The sequence below is a fragment of the Mercenaria mercenaria genome, chromosome 7, assembly GCF_021730395.1.
Source record: "Mercenaria mercenaria strain notata chromosome 7, MADL_Memer_1, whole genome shotgun sequence".
Lineage (NCBI taxonomy): Eukaryota > Metazoa > Mollusca > Bivalvia > Venerida > Veneridae > Mercenaria > Mercenaria mercenaria.
In genome coordinates, this window is record NC_069367.1 from 83,886,635 (window position 1) to 83,908,571 (window position 21,937).

The following is a 21,937-nucleotide window of genomic DNA, read 5'->3' on the forward strand; positions in this document are numbered from 1 at the left end:
TTCTGATTGGTTAAAACTCTCAGCCTTCATAATTCATAGAGCGCCTTCTAACTCAATATACTTTTATAAGCATCTAACGTCTAAGACCGATTCCCGCATTCAAAACAACAAATACTTCATAAATGCATTCCAGAAAACATATATCAATTCATACCGTTTAAATAACTTATTCTAAATGCAAGATCACAAAATACGTACAGTAAATACACAGCTTTATCAATGTAATGTACCGTGTTTTCTTTCTAACGGGTAGAGACGGCAAATGGCGGAGAAGCAGATAAGGGAAGTAACTATGTTACGACTCCTATATAAAAGTATTTGGTAAGTATCCGTCACATTACCCACGCCTCCGTCTACATGCGTCCCGCATGTTTCAAAACACTTTGATTAACCACTGTATAGGAAAAATATCAACAACAACTGACATTTAACAGATTTTTAAAATACACATTTCTTCATGAGTGAACAATTAAAAATAACAACTGAACAACATCTCCAAGTCTCTCTTACTGTTAGAAACATCTTTGTTTCTTATTTTCTTAGCTCCTCTATTTCAATTTCAAATACACATTTTCCCTCTGACGTTTTCTTCTTCAACGTAATGTTTCTAGGTTCAATCTTTATATCTTCTGGTATATAATCACCTAAGTTTATGGTTTCTTCTCTTTCATACTTTCTTCCTTTAACTTTTTCAAAACTCTGAAAAACTTTCTTTGAACCATATTTCACAGACATATCTTGCACTGCAGTATTGTCTTGCTCAATAGCCATTTCACACTCTATGTTAATCTTATTAACATTCTTCTCAACCTTAGGAAGGTTAGTTTGCTTATCTACTGGTAGTCTTTTCTCAGGCTTAATAGTATTGTCAAATTTTTGCTTCTTATACATCTCCTTGGATTTCTCCATCAGTGGAAAAGCTTTTCGTTTCGGCACGAATATCTTTGGCTTTGTTCCTAGTCTCTCAAGACGTCCCTTCATAATATCTTTAGCTTCAGACTGCTTCTGTGTTTCCAATTCTTTGTTCATTAGGGCTTTGTCTTCTATTTCTGACTGTTCCTTGATTTCGGACTTTGCACCTATTACATTAACTTCACTTTCACTTAAACTGCTTCCATCACTATCATCACTTTCCTGACTGTTTTCACCCTTGCTCTCCTTTTCATCCCTTTCCGTATCTTCATCATCTTGAATACTGATGTCTGGGTCTACGTCCCAATCACTTTCGTCTTCACTTGTATCTACACTTATTGTTTGAGCTGCATTTTCACTTTTCTTCTCAAATGTAGCTTTTTCTTCTACTTTCTTATGATACTTCTTCCTTTGAATTTTCAGATAGGAAATTTTCTTGAAAGTGACACCGCACACTGCACATGGTATTCTGATATTCTCTGTATCCTTTTCAGGCACTTCTTTTCTTTTGGTCGTTTTGGTGTTTGGCATTTTAGATCTGAAAATAGAACGTATATAGTCATTTAACCATGCAGGTTTCTTTCTCTCTCTACCATATCTACTCTTATCTGGTATAACTTCTTCTAAACTTTCATCATCTGATATTCTGTTATTCTGATCTGAGTCTATCTGAAATGAATCTGACATTACTGGGCTATCATCAAATGTCATCTGTTTTGGCGCCTTTCGCATCCTGTTAGCATGGATAACCTGAAATGTGCTTAATTTACCACAATTGACTTTATATAATACATCTGAAACTACTTCTGCTACTATATATGGACCTCTCCAAAATGATGTTAGTTTCGAAGAACAGCCTACTTTTTTAACAGGAAAATATACAAAAACTTTATCACCAACAGTAAATTTGTCAAAAGATAATTTTGTATCATGAAAAATCTTTTGTCGTTTCATAGCTTTTTCAGTAGTTTGTCTAACTAAATTGTGAGCTGATTCTAAATTTTCTTGCAATTCCCAAACCCACTGTGATGCTGGTATTTTCTTAATGCTAGGGGGCATTTCAAACGCTAAATCTAAAGGAGTACTTAATTCTCGACCTAACATTAACATATTTGGTGTCATTCCTGTAGTTTCGTGTTCAGTCGACCTGTAGGCCATCATAACATAGGGAAGAAGTTCATCCCAGTTTCTATGATGTTCTTCAACATACATACTCAACATTGTAGCCAAAGTTTTGTTAAACCTTTCCACCATTCCATCAGATTGAGCATGGTATGGTGTCGTTCTGGTTTTCTTAATTTGCAATAAAGAACACATTTCTTTGAAAAGTTTACTTTCAAATTGAGAACCTTGATCTGAATGAATGGTATTTGGAATACCAAACCTAGTAATTACATTTTCAATTAAAATCTTAGCAACTGTTCGAGCTTCCATATTTGCCATCGGAAAACATTCCGTCCATTTTGTAAAATAATCTGCAATTACTAAAATATATTTGTTTCCTGACTCAGTTTGGGGAAGTTCACCTAGTATGTCAATAGCAATTCTTTCAAACGGATAACCACTTCTTACAATTTGCATAGGAGCTTTTCTTGTTTGTGTGGGTCCTTTCCGTTTAAGACATGCTTCACAACTCGATACGTAACCTCTGACATCATTTTGAAGCCCTGGCCAGTAAAATCTGTGTCTTATTTTACTCAAAGTTTTTCGAATACCCAAGTGTCCAGAAGCTTTTATATCATGTGAATATTTTAAAACTGTTTGTCTCAACTTAAGCGGTACTATTGCTTGCCAATACACAACATCAGTACCTAAAACATCCCATTTCCTAACTATCAAATTATCTCTAATGGCTAATCTAGACCACTGACCCCATAATGATTTCACAAAATAATTTTGACTTAAAATGTCCTTATATTCTGGTCTATTTCCCTTAACTAACCACGCCTTTACAATCTGGATATTGTCATCTGCTTCCTGTGCACTTTGTAAATCTATATCAGTGCAATTTTCAGATTTCTGATCACATGAATTGACCATGAAAGCTTTTTCTTTAAATTCAGGGTGATTATCAATGCCACATTGTCTACAAGGTATTCTACTTAAACTATCGGCATTTTTGTGAAGTCTACCTGGTCTATGCTCAATTGTCATATCATATGCTGACAAAATCTCTAACCACCGGGCAACTTGACCTTCGGGGTTTTTAAAATTCATCAGCCAACGGAGTGAACCATGATCAGTTCTTATAACAAATTTCTGGCCATATAAATAATGTCTAAAATATTTCACGAAATAAACCAAAGCCAACAGCTCTTTCCTGGTAACACAATATTTACGTTCAGCTTTACTTAAAGTTCTGCTGGCATAAGCTACAACACGTTCTGAATTATTCACCTTTTGTGAAAGAACTGCTCCAATAGCAAAATTACTAGCATCTACATCTAAGATGAATGGCTTTGTAAAATCAGGATGTGCTAAAATCGGAGCTTGAACTAGCATTTGCTTTAAAGTCGTGAACGATTTTTCGCATTCCTGATTCCATAAAAATGACTGATGTTTTTCTGTTAACTTAAACAAAGGTTTTGCGATTTCAGAAAAGTTCAAAATAAATTTTCTATAATATCCACAAAGACCTAAGAAAGATCTAATTTCGTGAACATTAGTTGGTGTTGGCCACGTTTTTATGCTCTCAATTTTCTTTGGGTCTGTTCTTATTCCAGAAGCCGATACGATATGTCCTAAAAATTCGACCTCTTTAGCAAATAGAAAACATTTTTTCGGTTTAAGTTTTAGATTTGCTTCATTTAATCGTTCAAAAACTGTCTCTAAATTTTTGACCATTTCCTCGAATGTTTTGCCGAAAACAATTATATCGTCTAAATAGATTAAACAAATTTGCCAATGTAAGCCTGCTAGAACAGTTTCCATAAGCCTTTCAAAGGTTGCAGGCGCGTTACATAATCCAAATGCCATGACCTTAAATTCAAATAAACCGAACCTTGCTGAAAATGCTGTTTTCTTTTGGTCTTCTTTTTCTACTTCTACTTGCCAGTAGCCCGAAGATAGATCTAGACTACTGAACCATTGTGCATTAGCTAACTGATCGAGAGATTCGTCTACTCTAGGAAGTGGATATGCATCTTTAATCGTAAGATCATTGACTTTTCTATAATCAATACAAAAGCGATGTGTACCGTCTTTCTTTTTAACCATTACCACACCACTTGACCATGGGCTTGATGAAGGTTCAATTATATTTCTGTCCAACATATCTTTAATTTGTTTTTCAATTTCCTTGTTCAAGTGTTCTGGAACTCTACGCAATGGTTGTTTAACTGGTCTAGCATCTCCAGTTGGAATTTGATGTCTTACAATACCAGTTCTACCTATATCAGTTTCTGACTCAGAGAAGATATTTGAATACTTAATCAACAATTTAGCTACCTGTTTTCTTTGTATTTCAGTAAGACCTGTAGTAGATCTTGCATAAAGATCTTTCAAATGTTCAGGTATTTTGGAAGGAACATTACATTTCTTTGACGTGGAACTAACACTAGAAACAGGACTTAAAGTTGCTAAATTTGTTCCAGGATATAAAGTTTGTTCTTCATGCGAAAGGTTCATTATCCTAAGTGGAACAGTACTATTTCCACGTACTAAAGATTTGCGATCAGCCTATTATCATAGGTGTGTTGGTTCTCCATAGGTTCTACAATATATAGGCCATGTTTATGTATCATTTCAGGATTCGAAACTTTTCCCTCAATGATTGTTTCGGACCTTGGTGGAACAACCGATTTTTCTTTAACAAGAATTCTGTAACACCCTATGTTTCCCTGACAGCTTAATTTACATGTTTTGCCTTGAAGCAGCATTGTCTCGTCTAACACATTTACAACTACATTATGAGTTTTCATAAAATCAAGTCCTAAGACAATATCAAGATCAATATCTGAGATAACAACGTTAGCAAGACATTTACATTTATTTATCTCAATATTAATTTCTGTTTTAACCTTTTGTATTCAAAGGTGAACCTGATGCAGTCAAAATGTCATGCTCAAATATTTCTAAATCTTTATTATGTTCAAGCATCTCAAAGAACTGTGTTGAAACCATAGTTAGAGTTGCTCCTGTGTCAATTAAACAATTTGCCTCTCTTCCGTTAACTATTCCAGTAACATACAACCCGGAACCTTGTTTTGAATTCGAAGAACTATTCCTAGAAGATGAATTAAAGTTATGTTTCGATTTTGGTCCTACTGAATTTTTGTCATTATTTTGTCGCCTTTTCGGACAATAATACTGAGTGTGACCTTCTTCACCACAGTTAAAACATGTAAACCTATTGTTAGGTTTTCTATTCTGATTCGAAAATGTCCTAGATGTGTCTGTATTCTTAGGCATGTTTGTTTTGTCTTTATAGTTATATTTCCCTTCAAGAAAGCTATCTGATCTTCTTGACCTATTTTTGTTTTGAAATGTATCAAACTTAGTCTTCAGTTCTTCAACTGATTTGGCCAACATCTCTATTGTTCTGTTTTGCTTTCTTATTTCATTTTGTTCTGATGAATTAAAACTTCTTACATATCCCTGGCCTTCTAGACGTTTGCGCTCAGCCTTATTAAATGCTTCGAGCTCTACTGCATGGCGTACTGCATCATTTAGATTTATAGGCCTAGCTTGTTTTATTCTTAAACGTATTTCTGAATTCGAAAGCGAATCAATAAATTGTTCTTTTGCTAAGGTCTCTTTTACATCTCCAGGGGCTGAAGGGTATGCTAAATTAGTCAAACGTCTTATTTCTTGAGCCATTTCAGATAAAGTTTCTGTGGCTTTCTGTCGTCTTTCCCTAAGTTGCGCTCGGTATAGCTCAGTCTGGTTCGGGGTGCAAACCTTTCTTGAAGTGCATTTACTAAATCAGTATAACTACTACTAGACTTTCCTAAATTTCCAAATACACCCTGAGCTTGCCCTCTTAACGATACAGCGAGATACAAACCTTTCTGTTCATCTGACCAATTATTTATTTTTGAACAAGCCTCAAAATGTGCTTTATAGTCTATCCAAGACCCTGTACCATCATATGTCGCTGGTTTCATTAATACAGAAGGCTTACTTTGAATAAATTTAACACTAGATTCTGCAAATGTATCTGAACTTGTAGATTTATCACTACTAGATATATTTCTATTATGATCCGAAAGTTCGTTTTCAGATTTATTTTTGTTTGAACTTGAAACTGTATCTTTAGTCTTAACGGACATTTCAGACTTCTTATCACTGCTTATTTGATCTGAGCTTTCCTTTGGTTTTGAAAATATTTTTCTCCTAGCTTCTGCATTTTCATTTTGTGATTCATTTCTTAACCCTAAATAAGGTATCTCAAACTTTGGCGTTGAATGTTTAACATTCGGGTCATAACCAGGTGAAACGGTCGAATGTTGCCCTTGACTCAAAATTTCACGTGTTATACTAGGTATCTTTGGCAACTGCCGTTTTGGTTTTGAGTATATAGGGATACTAGTCATATCATATTTAGCATTCTCCAGGCCTGAAGCCTGTAACTCGGCCAACTGTCTTTCTAACAGTTCAATTTCATACTTCATTCTTAAACTCTCATTCTCTTTCTGTAACCTATCTATCTTTTCAAAATAGAAAGAAAAATCTTCCGTATCCCTTGCCTCGGCTATAACTCAAAAATATGTGTGTATTTAAGCTTTAAAATACGTAGGTAAGTGATAAAGATATATTTATCAATGATATCCCACCGCTGCCACCAATTTTGTAGCGTGAAACAGGAGCGTGCCTTATTCCTAATATCTAAATATGTATAATAATAATTTTTCTTGGGCTACTTTGCCTAATGATTTTAACTTTTCAAATATATAAATTTTCCTCAGGTTTCCTAACCTTATGATTGGCTTATATTCTAAGAAATGATTTTCAATCTCAAAACAACTGAACAATTTAAATCACAAAATATGAAATAGTTCAAACTCTCAAAATAGTTTCAACTCTCAAACAACTCTTCGTTCGAATGCTTATTTAAGGAATCTTAAATAGATCTCCTCTATTTAAGAACTCTAAATATATTTCTATATAATATATCTCTATATATATTCTAAACACTTTCATACATTTGCCCATGAGGTTTTACTGGAACAGTAAAATATTTTTAATGCCAGATATCTGAGATTTCTGTGCATCAGTAAATATAAGTACTGCTCCGATCCGACACTTACATGGACAACAAGCAGACTGACTCTACAGCATTGAACAGATCTATTTATACCCCAGTCATATCCCGCAGCAAATAATTCGACTATTCTGATTGGCTAAAATTCTCAATCATACCCCGCAACAAATATTAAAGCTATTCTGATTGGTTAAAACTCTCAGCCTTCATAATTCATAGAGCGCCTTCTAACTCAATATACTTTTATAAGCATCTAACGTCTAAGACCGATTCCCGCATTCAAAACAACAAATACTTCATAAATGCATTCCAGAAAACATATATCAATTCATACCGTTTAAATAACTTATTCTAAATGCAAGATCACAAAATACGTACAGTAAATACACAGCTTTATCAATGTAATGTACCGTGTTTTTCTTTCTAACGGGTAGAGACGGCAAATGGCGGAGAAGCAGATAAGGGAAGTTACTATGTTACGACTCCTATATAAAAGTATTTGGTAAGTATCCGTCACAAGATTATTGCCCTCAATATTTCATTCCCGGAAACAATCTGATGGCAGGAAAGTTTGATGTTAGATCCAGACAACAATTTATTGTTGCTTTTGAGCATATTATATGTAAATTTGGTCGCGCTTTACTTGGGATAGAAATAGACAATGTCGGAGCTCGTCTGAGAGACAAATGCAGTTTACTGCTTATACGATTTAATTATCAGACACCTGATCAAAATCATCATAATATATATAGTAGATTATACTACAGAATGATGCAAACAATGTTTGCGGTTAATTTAGCAATAAAGAAAAGTATAAATCAGTTAGATATACCGAGGATATTTTCTGAGATGAAAACCCGATTATCAGCTATGTTACAGGTATACAGGAACGGTGGAGGTATAGAACGTAAGGCTATTTTGTTGATGATACCGTCACTTTGTACAGCAAATGGATCATCGCTAGCATCTTACTACATTTCACAAGGACAAAGTGTTTCTAACACAGCATTGTCCTTATTTTCACAGGGAATTGATTCTGATATTGCAGCTGGAAGAAGAAAACTGGCATCAGCGTTATTTTGTGCCGGGGATCTGGAGAGGACCGTGATTGTACTTCGTGACGTGGAAGAAAGATATAATCCTCGTTTCATTGAACCACTATGTGATTGTACGAGTACCGATATACAAGACTCTACATGGAAATTTCCTATTGATATTCTTCATCGTGAAAATTTCAATTTATTAACATTTTACTTTGCATTTGGAGTTTCATTTACACGTAGAGAGGTACACTGCGTTCCTCGCTCTCTTCAACATGAAATGTTTAGATGTACAGAAGAAGAAAAAGCCATGCGTGATGAGGTGTATGACCACTGGATGGACTGGGCTGTCGTAGATCCTCTCCCTTACCTGTACTACCTTCAGTATCTGATCTATGGTCAACTAGGCAGACAAAGAGATCAACAGAGAGCTCTTAACAAACTATTTATAACCGTGTCTACAGAACCAAAACTCTTCCACAGGGAAACTGCTCTTAATTTACTCGGTCAATGCATGGAACAAGAAAGCAGGTTAATGGACGCTCTATTACAGATGTTCATTAATGCACTACCGACACACAACGTTGCAAGATGGCATATTGTTGGTCTTCTTGGAAGGATATATCATTGATTATATATGTGCACTAATTACATTTACAAGTCAAATGGTTTATCGCGGCCAGAAATTTGTACAAACCGGACAGAAGTTGCGAAATTGTCATTTGTGCAGGAAAGAAGCGTTTACCATAATGTCCAGTACTGGACAGGTATAGTGACCATGCACGGACACAGCCAATTTTCTCAGAGGGGTTCTGATCCACTGCTCCCCCCCCCCCCCCCCCCCCGGAAATTTTGAAACTTAGCACTTATTTTTTTTGCATTCTGGGACAGTTTTATGGACTAACCTGTTAAATTTGGGAAAATGATAAAATCAAGCTTTCTTGAAGGTAAAATTCTTAGTTTCTTTTAGATAAATAATATGAATTATGTCGGGGTCGTATGTAGCAGCAGCCGCATTTACTTTACATGCAGTCCTAATGTTGCCTTTTTCGAAAGCATTTTCTTTCTATTTTAAAGATTTTCCAGGGAGGTCCGGACCCCCGGCCCCCCCCCCCCCCCCCCCCCCCCCCACACACACACACACTCTGGATCCGCGCATGGTGATATATCATGCTTTCTGTTTATGCAGGTAAACTTGTGTTTGGTTAAATTTCAACAGAGCACAATTGTCTGAACAGTGTACAAACTCATTACTGTTTTTTTCAGGCAAGGGTAGAAAAAAGTGGTAGACAATGAAAGCAGTAACAGTTTTGTTAAAAAAAATAAACAATGAGACAAACATTTCCAACATCTTTGGACGGTTCAAAAATCCCATGTTAAACATACGATAAAGCCCGAAACGCGTGAAAATGTTCCGAATGTAAATCGGGTGAAATAGGCGCTCTATTGTATAGAGTTAGATTATGCGTCTAGATCGATTAAACTGGGCGAGTCTACTTACTTATTACTTGAGGATACTGGGTGAGTCAACTTACTTATTACTTGAGGATGAAAAAAAAAATGTGTTTTTTAAATGTTGCTCTTAAACAAGGGTGGCGGTTGAACTACTAAAAGTACAACAACAGTTAATTCACAACAAATCGTACGGTATGTTTTAATATGAATTAAGGCACCACCTAGCATTGGGGATTTATCTTTTTATATCCGCTTAGAAAGAAATATTCAACGCTCAAGAAAGTGAAACTTTGCTCTAAACTGTAGTTCACATTTAGTGTCATCATACCCCTTATAGCGAATATCATACTTTGCAAAATTTACGGAAGCCGTGACGGTGACGTCATTCAGCGTTCTCGCACTAGCTTTTAGGATTTTTTTGTTTGTTTGCACTCCACGCAGAAACTTGACGGCCTTTACACTTCCTTACTGTTTTAAAAGTTTTTTTCAGTTGCATGTACAGTTTTCATTACGAAAAAGAAGTAAAATAATCATGTTAGCACGGTTTACGAGTTTCTATGACTGATTCGGGGTGCTCGGATGTTCATGCAGACAACCAGTCTGCGGTGTGTATATAAACCGGAACCGGAAAACATCGAAAAAATTGTCTCAGTATATGCAGACAACAAAGACGAATAACTATATACGGACGTTACCGTCTCGGGGATTTTCATCCCCTATAATCAGTAGAAGCTAGTCGTATTTACGCTTATGAGACCTGTTTCACCCATAAGTAAAGAATTCACAGGTCCATCATGAAATATTTTCCCCAGCGCGCATATACTTGTCCTATTCAATATGATAGGCCGCGATCAATAACAGCGATTGAATTTATGAGAAGACATCTGTTTTGGCGCAGGGAAAATACAAACTACTGTCATGAGAATACTAATGAATTATGTTTTTTAATAAATATGATTTCTCCATATCAAGACCTTGTTTACTATATATATTGATGCATCTGTGGCAAACGTGTATAATACTATATATTGATACTTCCGTGGCTAATATTTCTATTAAAATAGACTTGTACTGCCACTACACTGCAAGTTCAAACTTTCCAAGCTTTTTTTCCCTTCCATCAACGTCCGTTTTTGTAGACATTTCTAACTAGAACCCTATAACTTTGTTATCAATTAACCCCAAGACATTATAATTCCTGAAAAAAATTGAAAACAGTTAAATTGTCACATTACATAAGAATATAATTTCATTTCAACAATGTTTAGATCAAGAATAACCAAATTTCAATTATATTAAAATTATATAAATCCCGATGAATCCCTTGTCCTAAGATAACGCATGATGTGGTTGACAAATATTCGCGCAATAAAGCTATTCTTAATAACTCATCTTGAAAACCTGAAAAGAATGATTGCATCATTTCAAACACATGATCGTGTCAAACCATTTTATTGTTTAAATAACAAGCTCTTGTATGCGACAATCCGAATTTGATCATCCTAACTGCTTGCACTTGCTTTTTAGAGGCAGAAATGTATTAGTCAATCACACAGTTACAGATTCATGCGATTATTCAACTCCTACTACGCAGACAGAAACTGGGAAGCGAAGAAGGTTGTTAATAAGTCCTTATCTTCTTCGTAATAATAATAATGATCATAATCATAATCATAATCATAATAAGAATAATGACGATGATTATGATGATTACTGCAGTATCAACAGTAATAAAAGTTTGGACAGTTAGCATTTATATTTTTCACAGATCCAATAGATTCAGATTTCGTACTCGATAGCGAAGTCGGCAATTTTTCACATTAAACTTAAAATCTACTGTAGTGTAGCTCATATTAGAAGTAAGTTCTACTTCCCCAAATTCAACCTCATTCCTTATTGTTTCTAGAAATATATCAGAATACATAAACAATGAAACGCTCATGTAATAAGTCTGTAATCTGTCTGCCATTATACGGTGATTCCTTTAACTCCTTGAGGTCTGTCGTATCCGCCATAGGCCTGTAGCAACATCAGTTCTGGAGTTATTACAGGGCCATGAAGAAAACTATGTTGATGAATATGACAGTTTGTTTAATGACTTACGGGTCTATGATCGATTTGATAGGCTTCACTGCAGTACTAAAGTTGATTTTTTTCCTTATGTTTTACGTAAATGTTAATAAGTTAGAAACCCGAGTGTTTTAGTTTGAGATAACCGAAATTTGACTGAAAATATGCCTGATACAGGTATTTTTCGCTAAGTATTGTCACAGCTTCATGCATATACATGTGAACACGACAAGTAAATTGTTTAAAATTCTCACTTTGAATCTTGATTTTCACACTATTTTATTTATTTTATATTTGCATAGAATGGTCTCACCCTGAAAAGGCTGCGTTCTGAGATAACCCATAACAAAAACTTTACAATCAAACTAAAACTCTGGATAAGACATTTAGAGATATCTTTTTCTTAAGAAAATGGATCTTATATATGTTAAATAAAAACTAAGCTTTCTCCTGATTTATGAGATACATGTATTAGTAAGTTGTTGAAGGTGCTAAAAGTCTGCGTGTGTGTATTAACTCCGGAGATATCAACTGACTTGCTAATCAGTGCCTTCCTCAAATATCGTTTCTATGGCATTTTTCACAAAGTCATAGAAATACGATAAAGGGATTTGTAATTCAAGAACTGAATTGCGTATTGAGGAATTTGTAATTTATTTTGGGCATACAATCAGACCGATTTTTTAAAAATTATTTGTTTGATATAAAAGAAAGTCTTCGGTATTAACAGAAAAAAGTGCTAGCATTACACAGCTAATTTACTGAAACAGTTTAAATTGAACTGACCTGATCTATCAAGCAATAAACATATCAGAGTTTCGAATAAAATCTTTCGGAATAAAAAAGGCAGAGGAACGAAAACTCAATGAAAGTAGCACACACATGATGGCATCCAACAGCCAACCGGAAGTTTTCCAACAAAGAAGTGGCAGAAGTTTCGATGGAGAACCAAGAGAAGCTACACGCCGGAGAGGTAAGAGAATTTTACCTCGTTTGAGAAGCAGTCTCCCTGTGTAAGCATCTGACACGTTAATTCTCGGCTGTGATTTTAAAATGGACCAATGGTAAAGTTTCATTTTAACAATGCTTTCCAAATTCATCCGTATCATTTTTTGTCAGAACAGGGTTACTGGGTTATCTTGAAAAGTGCTCGTTTAAGAAATGTTGACGCCATGTACTGATGTCTGTTTTATTTGTATTACACTCAGAAGTTTGTAAGTTATGTTACGGTAGTTAGTTCATCTCAAACGATTTCTTAAATTTTTTTTGCCCAAAATTACAACTTTCTCGCATGAATTTGAAGTCGGCGACATGCGAGTTATTCGGACTGCATGTGTTTGCCAGTCCGCATGGAGTATATACGCCTTGCTCAGAGATCAAACTGAACTTACCAGGCATTACATAATTACAGGACTAAGACAAGACTGAAAAACAGGCCGGACGTTAGTTATTATCATAAACAATAACATGGTGTTGCCTCAGTGATAAATATCTTGCCTTCATGGTGCCTCACCCAACATCAGTATTCATTTCAGAGACAGTTGCGGTATCGATTATGTAGATTCTCCGAAAGCATTTTTTGTATTGCCCGGATGGTACGAAAGTGATGCGCTAGTATGAGCTATATGAACGACCGAAGTTTCAAAGGATACAAAAATATTTAATAGCACGTTAAAAGTACCGATTGACATTGGCCTCTTAATGGAAAATACATCTTACATGCATTTTTGACAATCTAGTTAGAAATGAAAACCATAGTTATTATTATTATGAGTTTTATTATTCTACATTTTTTTCAGCCATTGGCATGCGACGTCAAGTTGGCTTCCAGCGGCTCAATCAGCTCAGCTTTATGCAAATTATTACGTCATGTCCGCTGTTCATAGCAGGGGTGGTTACTCTTGTGATGGCACTTCCGCATGTCGAGTACCCAGTTTTCAATTTCGGGCCAGTTTTCGTGTCTATACTGGTAAGTATGTAAATCAAGCTTTGTGTCATTTTGACATTACGCAATTCTTTATTTATATCATGTTTTTTTTGTTTTTGTTTTTGAAAAGTATTTTGACTTTGATGACGCCAACTACACTTATACAGACAGAAAAAAATATTACCGAAAGTATAAAATCTACGTTAAGTTTGATAATCTGTCAGTTTGGACCAATATCTCTAGAGTTATGGCCCTTCAATAGGTCATTGCTAAATTGCCTAAACTAGGTAACTAGTGTACCTTTTTAGGTCACCCATACTTTTACAAACGAAGCATTTCTATCATCTTGGCCAAGTTTGTCAACCAGCAGAATTGTCCCGGTAGTTAAGGATTTATGTCTTTTGAATTTATTAAGCAAAGAATAGAAAAGTATGCAAATTGTGTATCTCTGTAAAATTAGTTCAGATTATAGATATTTAGCCAGTTAGTTTGAAGTTTTCAAACTGCGGATATTGACAGTGTCCTTTCAAATTCTATGGTATTTTATTTGATTTCAACTCGTCATCCTTACTGTATATAGAATGTGTATCTCTATAAAATATAGGCCAAATTTGTTGACCAATCAGTTTGTGTAAGTATATAAGTAGTCAAAATTGCGTATATTGACAATGTCCTCTCTATAATTAGAGTACTTTAAAATTCAAAGCTCATTTGCTATGACGGGCTGTGTTGGTTCTCTGTGTCTTCTTTAAATGTCTGATACATTGAGTTAAAACCATACATGGAATTGGTATATTTCAAACTAACTGAAACTACTGCGGTGACATGGCTTACACTTCCTTGTTTGGAACTAGTCAGTTAAGAGTCGAGATATTATTGAGAACAGCTTATATCATTTTTGCGGTAGGGAAGATCCTTTGGAAGCACATTATGTCACCAGATTATCGGAGTTTGTTCATTAAAGGAAATGAAAATTCTCATCCCCTTCCCTCTAATACGCAAACTCACAAACACACACAAACTTCCTGTTAGTTCTCAGTGTTTTTTTTACTTGTGCTGAAATCGTAAAGTATGTATATGCGTCTTAGTGGCTGACAGTGTATGCGATTCAGTGGCTGACAGTATCAGTGCGTCTCAGTGGCTGACAGTATCAGTGCGTCTCAGTGCCTGACAATATCAGTGAGTCTCAGTGCCTGACAGTATCAGTGTGTCTCAGTGCCTGACAGTGTATGCGACTCAGTGGCTGACAGTATCAGTGTGTCTCAGTGCCTGACAGTATCAGTGTGTCTCAGTGCCTGACAGTGTCAGTGCGTCTCAGTGCCTGACAGTATCAGTGCGTCTCAGTGCCTGACAGTATCAGTGCGTTTCAGTGCCTAACAGTATCAGTGCGTCTCAGTGCCTGACAGTATCAGTGCGTCTCAGTGCCTGACAGTGTCAGTGTGTCTCAGTGCCTGACAGTATATGCGTCTCAGTGCCTGACAGTATATGCGTCTAAGTGCCTGACATTATATGCGTCTCAGTGCCTGACAGTATATGCGTCTCAGTGCATGACAGTATTGTTAGTTGTATGTAGTATGGAGAAAGCTACTTATGCAGTTTGTGTGTTCTGGTGCGGGAAGTTATGTATACTCTTTATTAAACGTACTAAGAAAAATGCATTTTGCCATGGAAATACTATTTTTTCCTTTCAAACAATAGTTTTCGTTTTAGCATGTTTTCTTGATTTTGATGGAAAACAGAAAAACAAATAATAATAGATTATGTTTTCGCTATTTAAATAGATATATATTTGTTTTGAAAATCTAGCCATATTTTTATTCATTCTTATAGAATTGATAATATATTGACTCACTGAATACTTACGGTATATACGCTAATCGTCTGTCCGATTTGTGTCATAACTTTCATAAAGACAACACTGTTGATGACATAATCAGACAGACAGACAGATAACTTTATTCACCCAAGGTATTATATAATACTACATGAGGATATACAAATAAATTTGAATAAAGCCAAAACTAGTTCCGGTAGTAACCTGCAAAAAAAAAAAAGAGTGCAATCAATTGTTAACAAATACATGTATATATGTATTGAGGGGGAACTCATTTACTCCTTTAACACAAATACATGATAAACTCACGTTTAATAACAACTTCTAAAGAACAAATATGGAAAAAAAGATGTTTAGTTAATTGACAAACACACACACACACAAGGGAGATTACGAAATATATAAGTTCAGTAGGAACTACATAATACGTCGCAATGATTTAAAGTAAAGCGTGGGAGTATGTGATTAGGCTTTAATGACCTGTCATTCTATATTTAGACAAAAATAAGTGTTTGCTTATATGGATCAATAACAGCGAATTACGGATAGGTTACACGTGCTCGGATTTACTCTATGAGGTTTGTAGGTCATATATATTTACTATCTTAAGTGTTTTGTATTTTAGTTACTAACTTGAGAAAAAAGGAAGGTTATTTGCGTATCTGCAACCATCAGTTAAATAATAAAATCTTATAATTATATTAAATCCAATGCGTTATGATTGGAAGTAATTGTCAAAATTAGATATATATATATATTGACTAAACACATTTAAAACTATTTCAAGGTGTTCCCTATGGCACTGATTGGTCTGCTTGCGACAAGGTCAGCAACCGAGAATGTAAACGCAATCGAGACTACTGGGGGTGTAAAATGCATGGTAAGTTACACGTGTATTTCTACCAGCATTTTAACAGAATCCTTTGTTTATTGAGAAAATGGAAGTTAATTCATTAGATTTTTTTCTGAAATTTTGAAAGTGTGTGAAGCTGGCTTAGAAACTAGATTTGATCAAGTTTTGTGGCATATTTATCACCTAGCGAAATCCTTTTTATACAGAACCACTAAATTGAGTATGGCAGATCTGAGAAAAAGATATGAACCAAAATTGTAACATCCTCGTTACCATTGTTTACAGTACCGTAACGCTTGTCAGTGACGTCACTCTCAGTTATGCTCGAGGTGAGCTGTTGTGAAAAACATAAATGGTCTTTTAGTATGACATGTCTTCTTATAAAAAAAATAGAAAACTATTGACATGTTATGTTACATATAAGAAACAATCTGTTCTGAGAAACACCACTCTCGAAAAATGCTCCCATGAAAAAAGCCGGTCTGTAGCATCATTATAATGTCCTGTCCCAAGTTTATGCAAATGGAGCAATTGGTCTCTTTTAGGAGCCGCTAGGGTAAGAATATATCCATAATTAAGAGAACTTCCAAAATATCCTGAGCCTGTTCCAGTTGTCTGTGCGTGTTTTCCACCTAAAAGTCAAACAGTACTTGGACTGTTTGTCATCTCTCACTCACACTTATTTAAGTAATCAACCTCTACTATCTCTAGAACTTTTGTCACCTGGAATATACTATGGTCCTCTTTCAAACATATGGGAAAATTAGACCCATCGTGAAAATCACCGCAAAAGCCGATAATAAGGCAAAAACGCAAGACTGAGACAGCGATGGGAATTCTCCTCTGGAATGTGGTATTTGTGAAAAGAAATCCCGTTCACGGTTTGTGCTTCAACGTCATTTGTCGTCACATGAAACAACAAACTACCAGGATACATGATATGTTCATAAAAGCTGTTTTTCGTAAAATATTAGTACTTATTACATACTCATTTCTATTCCCCGTTAAGTTACACTGGTACCGGAAACGTCAATATTTTTCTATACACTAACGCCTGAATTTCATATCTGGTGCGTGACGTAATTCAGTGTGTGCTGTTGCACTATATTTTTCTATTTAGTTCAGTATTGTCAATCCTATTTAGACTATTGAACATATTTATGATATTTACATAATATTTATACGTGTAGATACGTATGTAATAAAAAGGTTTCTATCTTTGCATCGGGAAATATGCACTCGTTCTTCAGCGGAAGAATATTGCGCTCCTAAAGTCGCGCAATATTTCCACTAAAGAACTCGTGCATATTTCCCGATACAAAGCTAAGAACCTATAAATGTAGTTTTGATAGAAAAAAACAAACAACACATTTATATACAACAGTGATGTTATAACATAATGACATAAATGCATACGTTATGTTTCATTTCTAGATTAAATGTACAAAAATATATCCCAGTCTTAAGATATGATTATGATGTAAAATGTTTTGAACTCATTAGAAGTTATAGTAGTTGTTTATCCACCTGCGCAATCTTGTGTCGATATAACATGATCATAATACGAAACAAGGCTATTGAGTGTTGGTGATAAGATACATGTAAAATACCCCTTTACGGACATGCGGCATAGTTCATATTTTATTTCTGAAACATAAATCGCCGTCTTTGAATATCTTGTAAGTCATACTACTGTGTATCAAAACAATAAATAATTCGATACTAACACTAAAACACACGGACGCTGTACTATGTTACAGTGTAACATCAGCTCAAACATGAATGTAGTTCCCACCATTTTGTCACGTGCTTAATTTTGTCGTTTAAAGTTTCTGATTGGAAAATTGATTGGTTTTAAACAGAAAGAAGAAGTACCACAAACAACTTAGGAAAATGCAAAACCGAAGTTGCACGGTATCCAAAACGATGTAATCTTGGACACAAGCAACTTTATTAAGGAAAAATTGAAAACAGTAGAGTTGGCATTTAAATTTGTGACGGCAATCAACAGAAAACATCATAATTATGTTTGTCCATTTTCAGAGAAGACGGATTTAATCGCAGCCGAACATTTTCTTGTTACAGTTTATCAATTTCAATCCACTGTAAACAGGGTAACTGTTGCGCTGTATTTAATTTGTGAGTTCGCTCAAAATATAGTCTTAGTGAACTGAACTCGTCAACTCTGTAATGTGGCTTATCTGGTCAAACACCTGTTGATATATCATTCAATTTTCTTAATGTTCCATACTTTGGTACGCTTCCTTTCCTTCGGTTAAACTCGTGGTCTCTGCAATAAAAAGTAAGACTGGTAATTTGTGTAATATACTGCAATGTAATGCAAAATTAATATAATATAAAGAACTGAACATACAACATTATACACTGTTGCACTTGACGCTTTTGTTTTGTTTCTAACAATTAAAATAAGCAACGGCTACGTGATCAGTAAATACAAAATTGGAAAGCGTCTATTCAAAATGTATCGAAACTTGAATAATAATTATAGAAAATATAAACTTGAATTTTGTTATGAAAAATATTTAGATATTTTACCAAACAATTTACTGAGAAAACAATATGCAAGTTTTAGAACTGCATCACATAGCTTAGAAATCGAAGTAGGCCGGTATACTGGTATTGATAGACAAGATCGTATCTGAAAAATATGCCCTAGTCAGTTTGTTGAATCTGAATACCATTTTATGCTTTGTTGCAATAAGTATTCACATGTTAGACAGAAATATTGTATCAATACAGCTTGGCTGTCTGTTAATAAATTCATATATATCATGTCCTCTACTAGCAAGAAAAGATCGATAAGAAATGCGAAATATATAAGTGAAGCTTTTAAACTACGTGAACAATCTTTTGAAGATTTAACTGCTCTTTAGATTTTCATATATTGTTTAGCTGAATTTATGACTACACGGTATAAATGTTTTATTGAATTGATATTTTTTGTGTATTTGTGTATATTATATATAAATCCAAACAGAACATCAGTTTCACAACTTCACATGCTAGATAAAAATCTCCCGGTAACATTTTATGACTCTAAGTCAAATACTTTTTTGGTTACTTGCGACATAAGCTTGTATTGCCTTTATGCATATTTTTGATAATCAGTGGCCTTAAATATGGTCTGACTGATAAAAGTGCGGTTCTGGGTCACACTTACACACTATTTGGGATACATGTAATACAAACTTTATCCATTTCTTTGCATAGTTTTGACTAAGTCAAGGGCCATAAATCTTGTCTGGTTGTATGAGCTTCAAGTTAAAACATCAGCGGGTGAGAAAAAGACCATTCGGTCATCATCGCAGAGACTTTTAATTGGTGCATTCTTGATATCTGGATTTTTCAAAATATGAAAACCCTTGTTACGGACAGTTAGTCATTATTTGTTTCTAGGTACGCTAGAACAAAGTTTGGAAAAGTCTAATTTTGAGAAAAGTAAGCGATTCAGACAGCCATTCATAAACACGTGTTTTTTCTTCGTACAATAATACGATGGAACAAATTGCATTCTAAAATAAACACCGACAGCGTCAAAACAGAAAAATATTTACACTTGTACTGGAACATATTTTGAATATTTCAATGGGACTTAAACACTATCAGGCATAACAAAAATTAAGTTGTCGACTTTCACTTCTAAAGAGAGAAGGTTCTTGTGGACCGGCTTTCACTGCTAAAGAGAGAAGGTTCTTGTGGAAAAAAACAACTAATTAATAGTATCGAAAGCAATCTGGTGCAGTTTTCTCACTTCCTAATATTTACATATATGGCCAAAAATGTGCACCACAACAAAAAAAATAATAATTTCAGTCATCTCTATATATTAATGGTATCTCTTGTTACTCCATATACGTCTTTTGTAACCGAAGCCATATATAAGCCTGGATATGACTCATAAGGCCTTTGGGAGGACTGGATTCAACCAAGCAAACTAATAGTACACTCGTTTAAAATGAGTCTGTCCATAAAGGTAGAGAAATGTGAAAATGCTTCAAAAAGTAAATCTCTAAACGATTGGTGAATAGTCCACAGGCTCCTACATATACTGCCCTTGGTCAGTATTTCAGTTGACGGTGTAGATAAACTCCACAGTGGTCATAGTCCAAACCAACCAGGTATCACCTTAATCGTTTCCGAAAAGAAGTTCACACTATGTGAGTACATTTTTGCATCTTTTGAAGAAAAAAAAAAAGATGGTATGGTGGCATATATATGGTGGCATATTTCTGCATACGATAATCATAATGTTTTCATGAAAAGTTAATGAACTTTCGCGAAAAATTGAACAAACTTTCGTGAAAGTAAGAGAAAGTTTTCGTGAACATTTTGTCTGGTTAACGAGACAATATGTCAAAGTAGTGCCCTGAACTGCATAAAGATAACCCAATAGTCCCCTCTACGGAATGAAGTGTGTTATATCCACCTCAAACCCCGACCACCACCCTTAAGAGTGTCTTGAATTTATAGATATTTAATTATAACATTCAGATGGGTTTAAAAATCAACGTATTTTTTAACTCCCTTTATTATTTCTGTTCATTCCGTATCTGTTATCGTATGCAGTAGTTGGCACTATCGTGAATTTTTTCCACTTAGAACAAAAGATTCTTTTCGTGAAAAGTTTGAAAATTTTCACGAAAACTGTACGAATTTTCTCGAAAACTATCTGATTATCGTATGCAGAAATATGCCACCATACATATAGAATTTTTAATGAAAATTTTATTATTTTTGTATGCAGAAATATGCGATAAGAACTTCATGAAGATAACTCTGTAAAGACAGCTTCTGTTGAAAGTTTCGCGAAAACATTTCATTTCCATGAAAACAAACGTTTTGTTGCCACATTTCTGCATGAAATTTTTATTATTATCGTGTGCAAATGGTGACACAAAACTGCCGCCACTAGGTTTCATGAAAACTTTCGCGAAAATAAAGAAGGTTTTCATGAAAACTAAATATATCGTGACAACAGATTAATTTTTCATGAATGTAAGGTAAACATCCTAACATGAAAATTTACCAGTGCTTTGTTGGTGCTTTAAACTGTCACAACATACCAGATAAACTTACAAGATACCAGATAACTTTTCATGACAGTAAACTTTTCAGGGCATTAAGAGCAAGTACAGTGAACAAGAACCGTAACTACCCTACCATTTTTATTATCTCCCTTTACTTAGTTAAGTTGTCCTGGGGCTTAACTCTGAAAGTACTAGAGGAACTTTATTCCAACTCCATACATTAATAGAGAACAATAATAAACAAGAGAGTCATGATGGCCCTATATCGCTCACCTGTTATCATTGCACTTGAGGACAAGAAGGTCCTCAGAAAAAATATCTAAGTCTAAAGGACAGGAACAACAAAGGAAAGAAATTTAACCAAAAAGAAAAACAAAATTCTTCCAAGGTACAGATATGTCAAAATACACCTAAAAATTGGAGGTACCATCCATGTTGTACCACAGACAAGTGGTCTCGGTTTTTCCCTCCGGCCAATAATAAAAAAGTTACTAAAAATAGGCTATTTATAGTAACGTAAAAGGGAAGTAATTCATAAGAAAATTATTGTAAGTTAACAAAAGAAGGATCTGCCAAATAAATCTGTTAACATAAAT

The 21,937-nt window shown here is 34.8% G+C and overlaps 1 protein-coding gene across 1 annotated transcript; it reads right to left on the minus strand.

Moving 5' to 3' along the window:
* Nucleotides 1–88: 88 nt before the first annotated feature.
* Nucleotides 89–7,549, minus strand: LOC128558840 (uncharacterized protein ZK546.14-like). The gene is made up of 2 exons (XM_053549056.1): nt 7,493–7,549; nt 89–1,450 (listed from the first exon to the last, which is right to left on the minus strand). Exon 2 carries the CDS (start codon nt 1,441–1,443, stop codon nt 532–534), a length of 912 nt encoding a protein of 303 aa, XP_053405031.1. The 5' UTR covers nt 1,444–1,450; nt 7,493–7,549; the 3' UTR covers nt 89–531.
* Nucleotides 7,550–21,937: the final 14,388 nt, after the last annotated feature.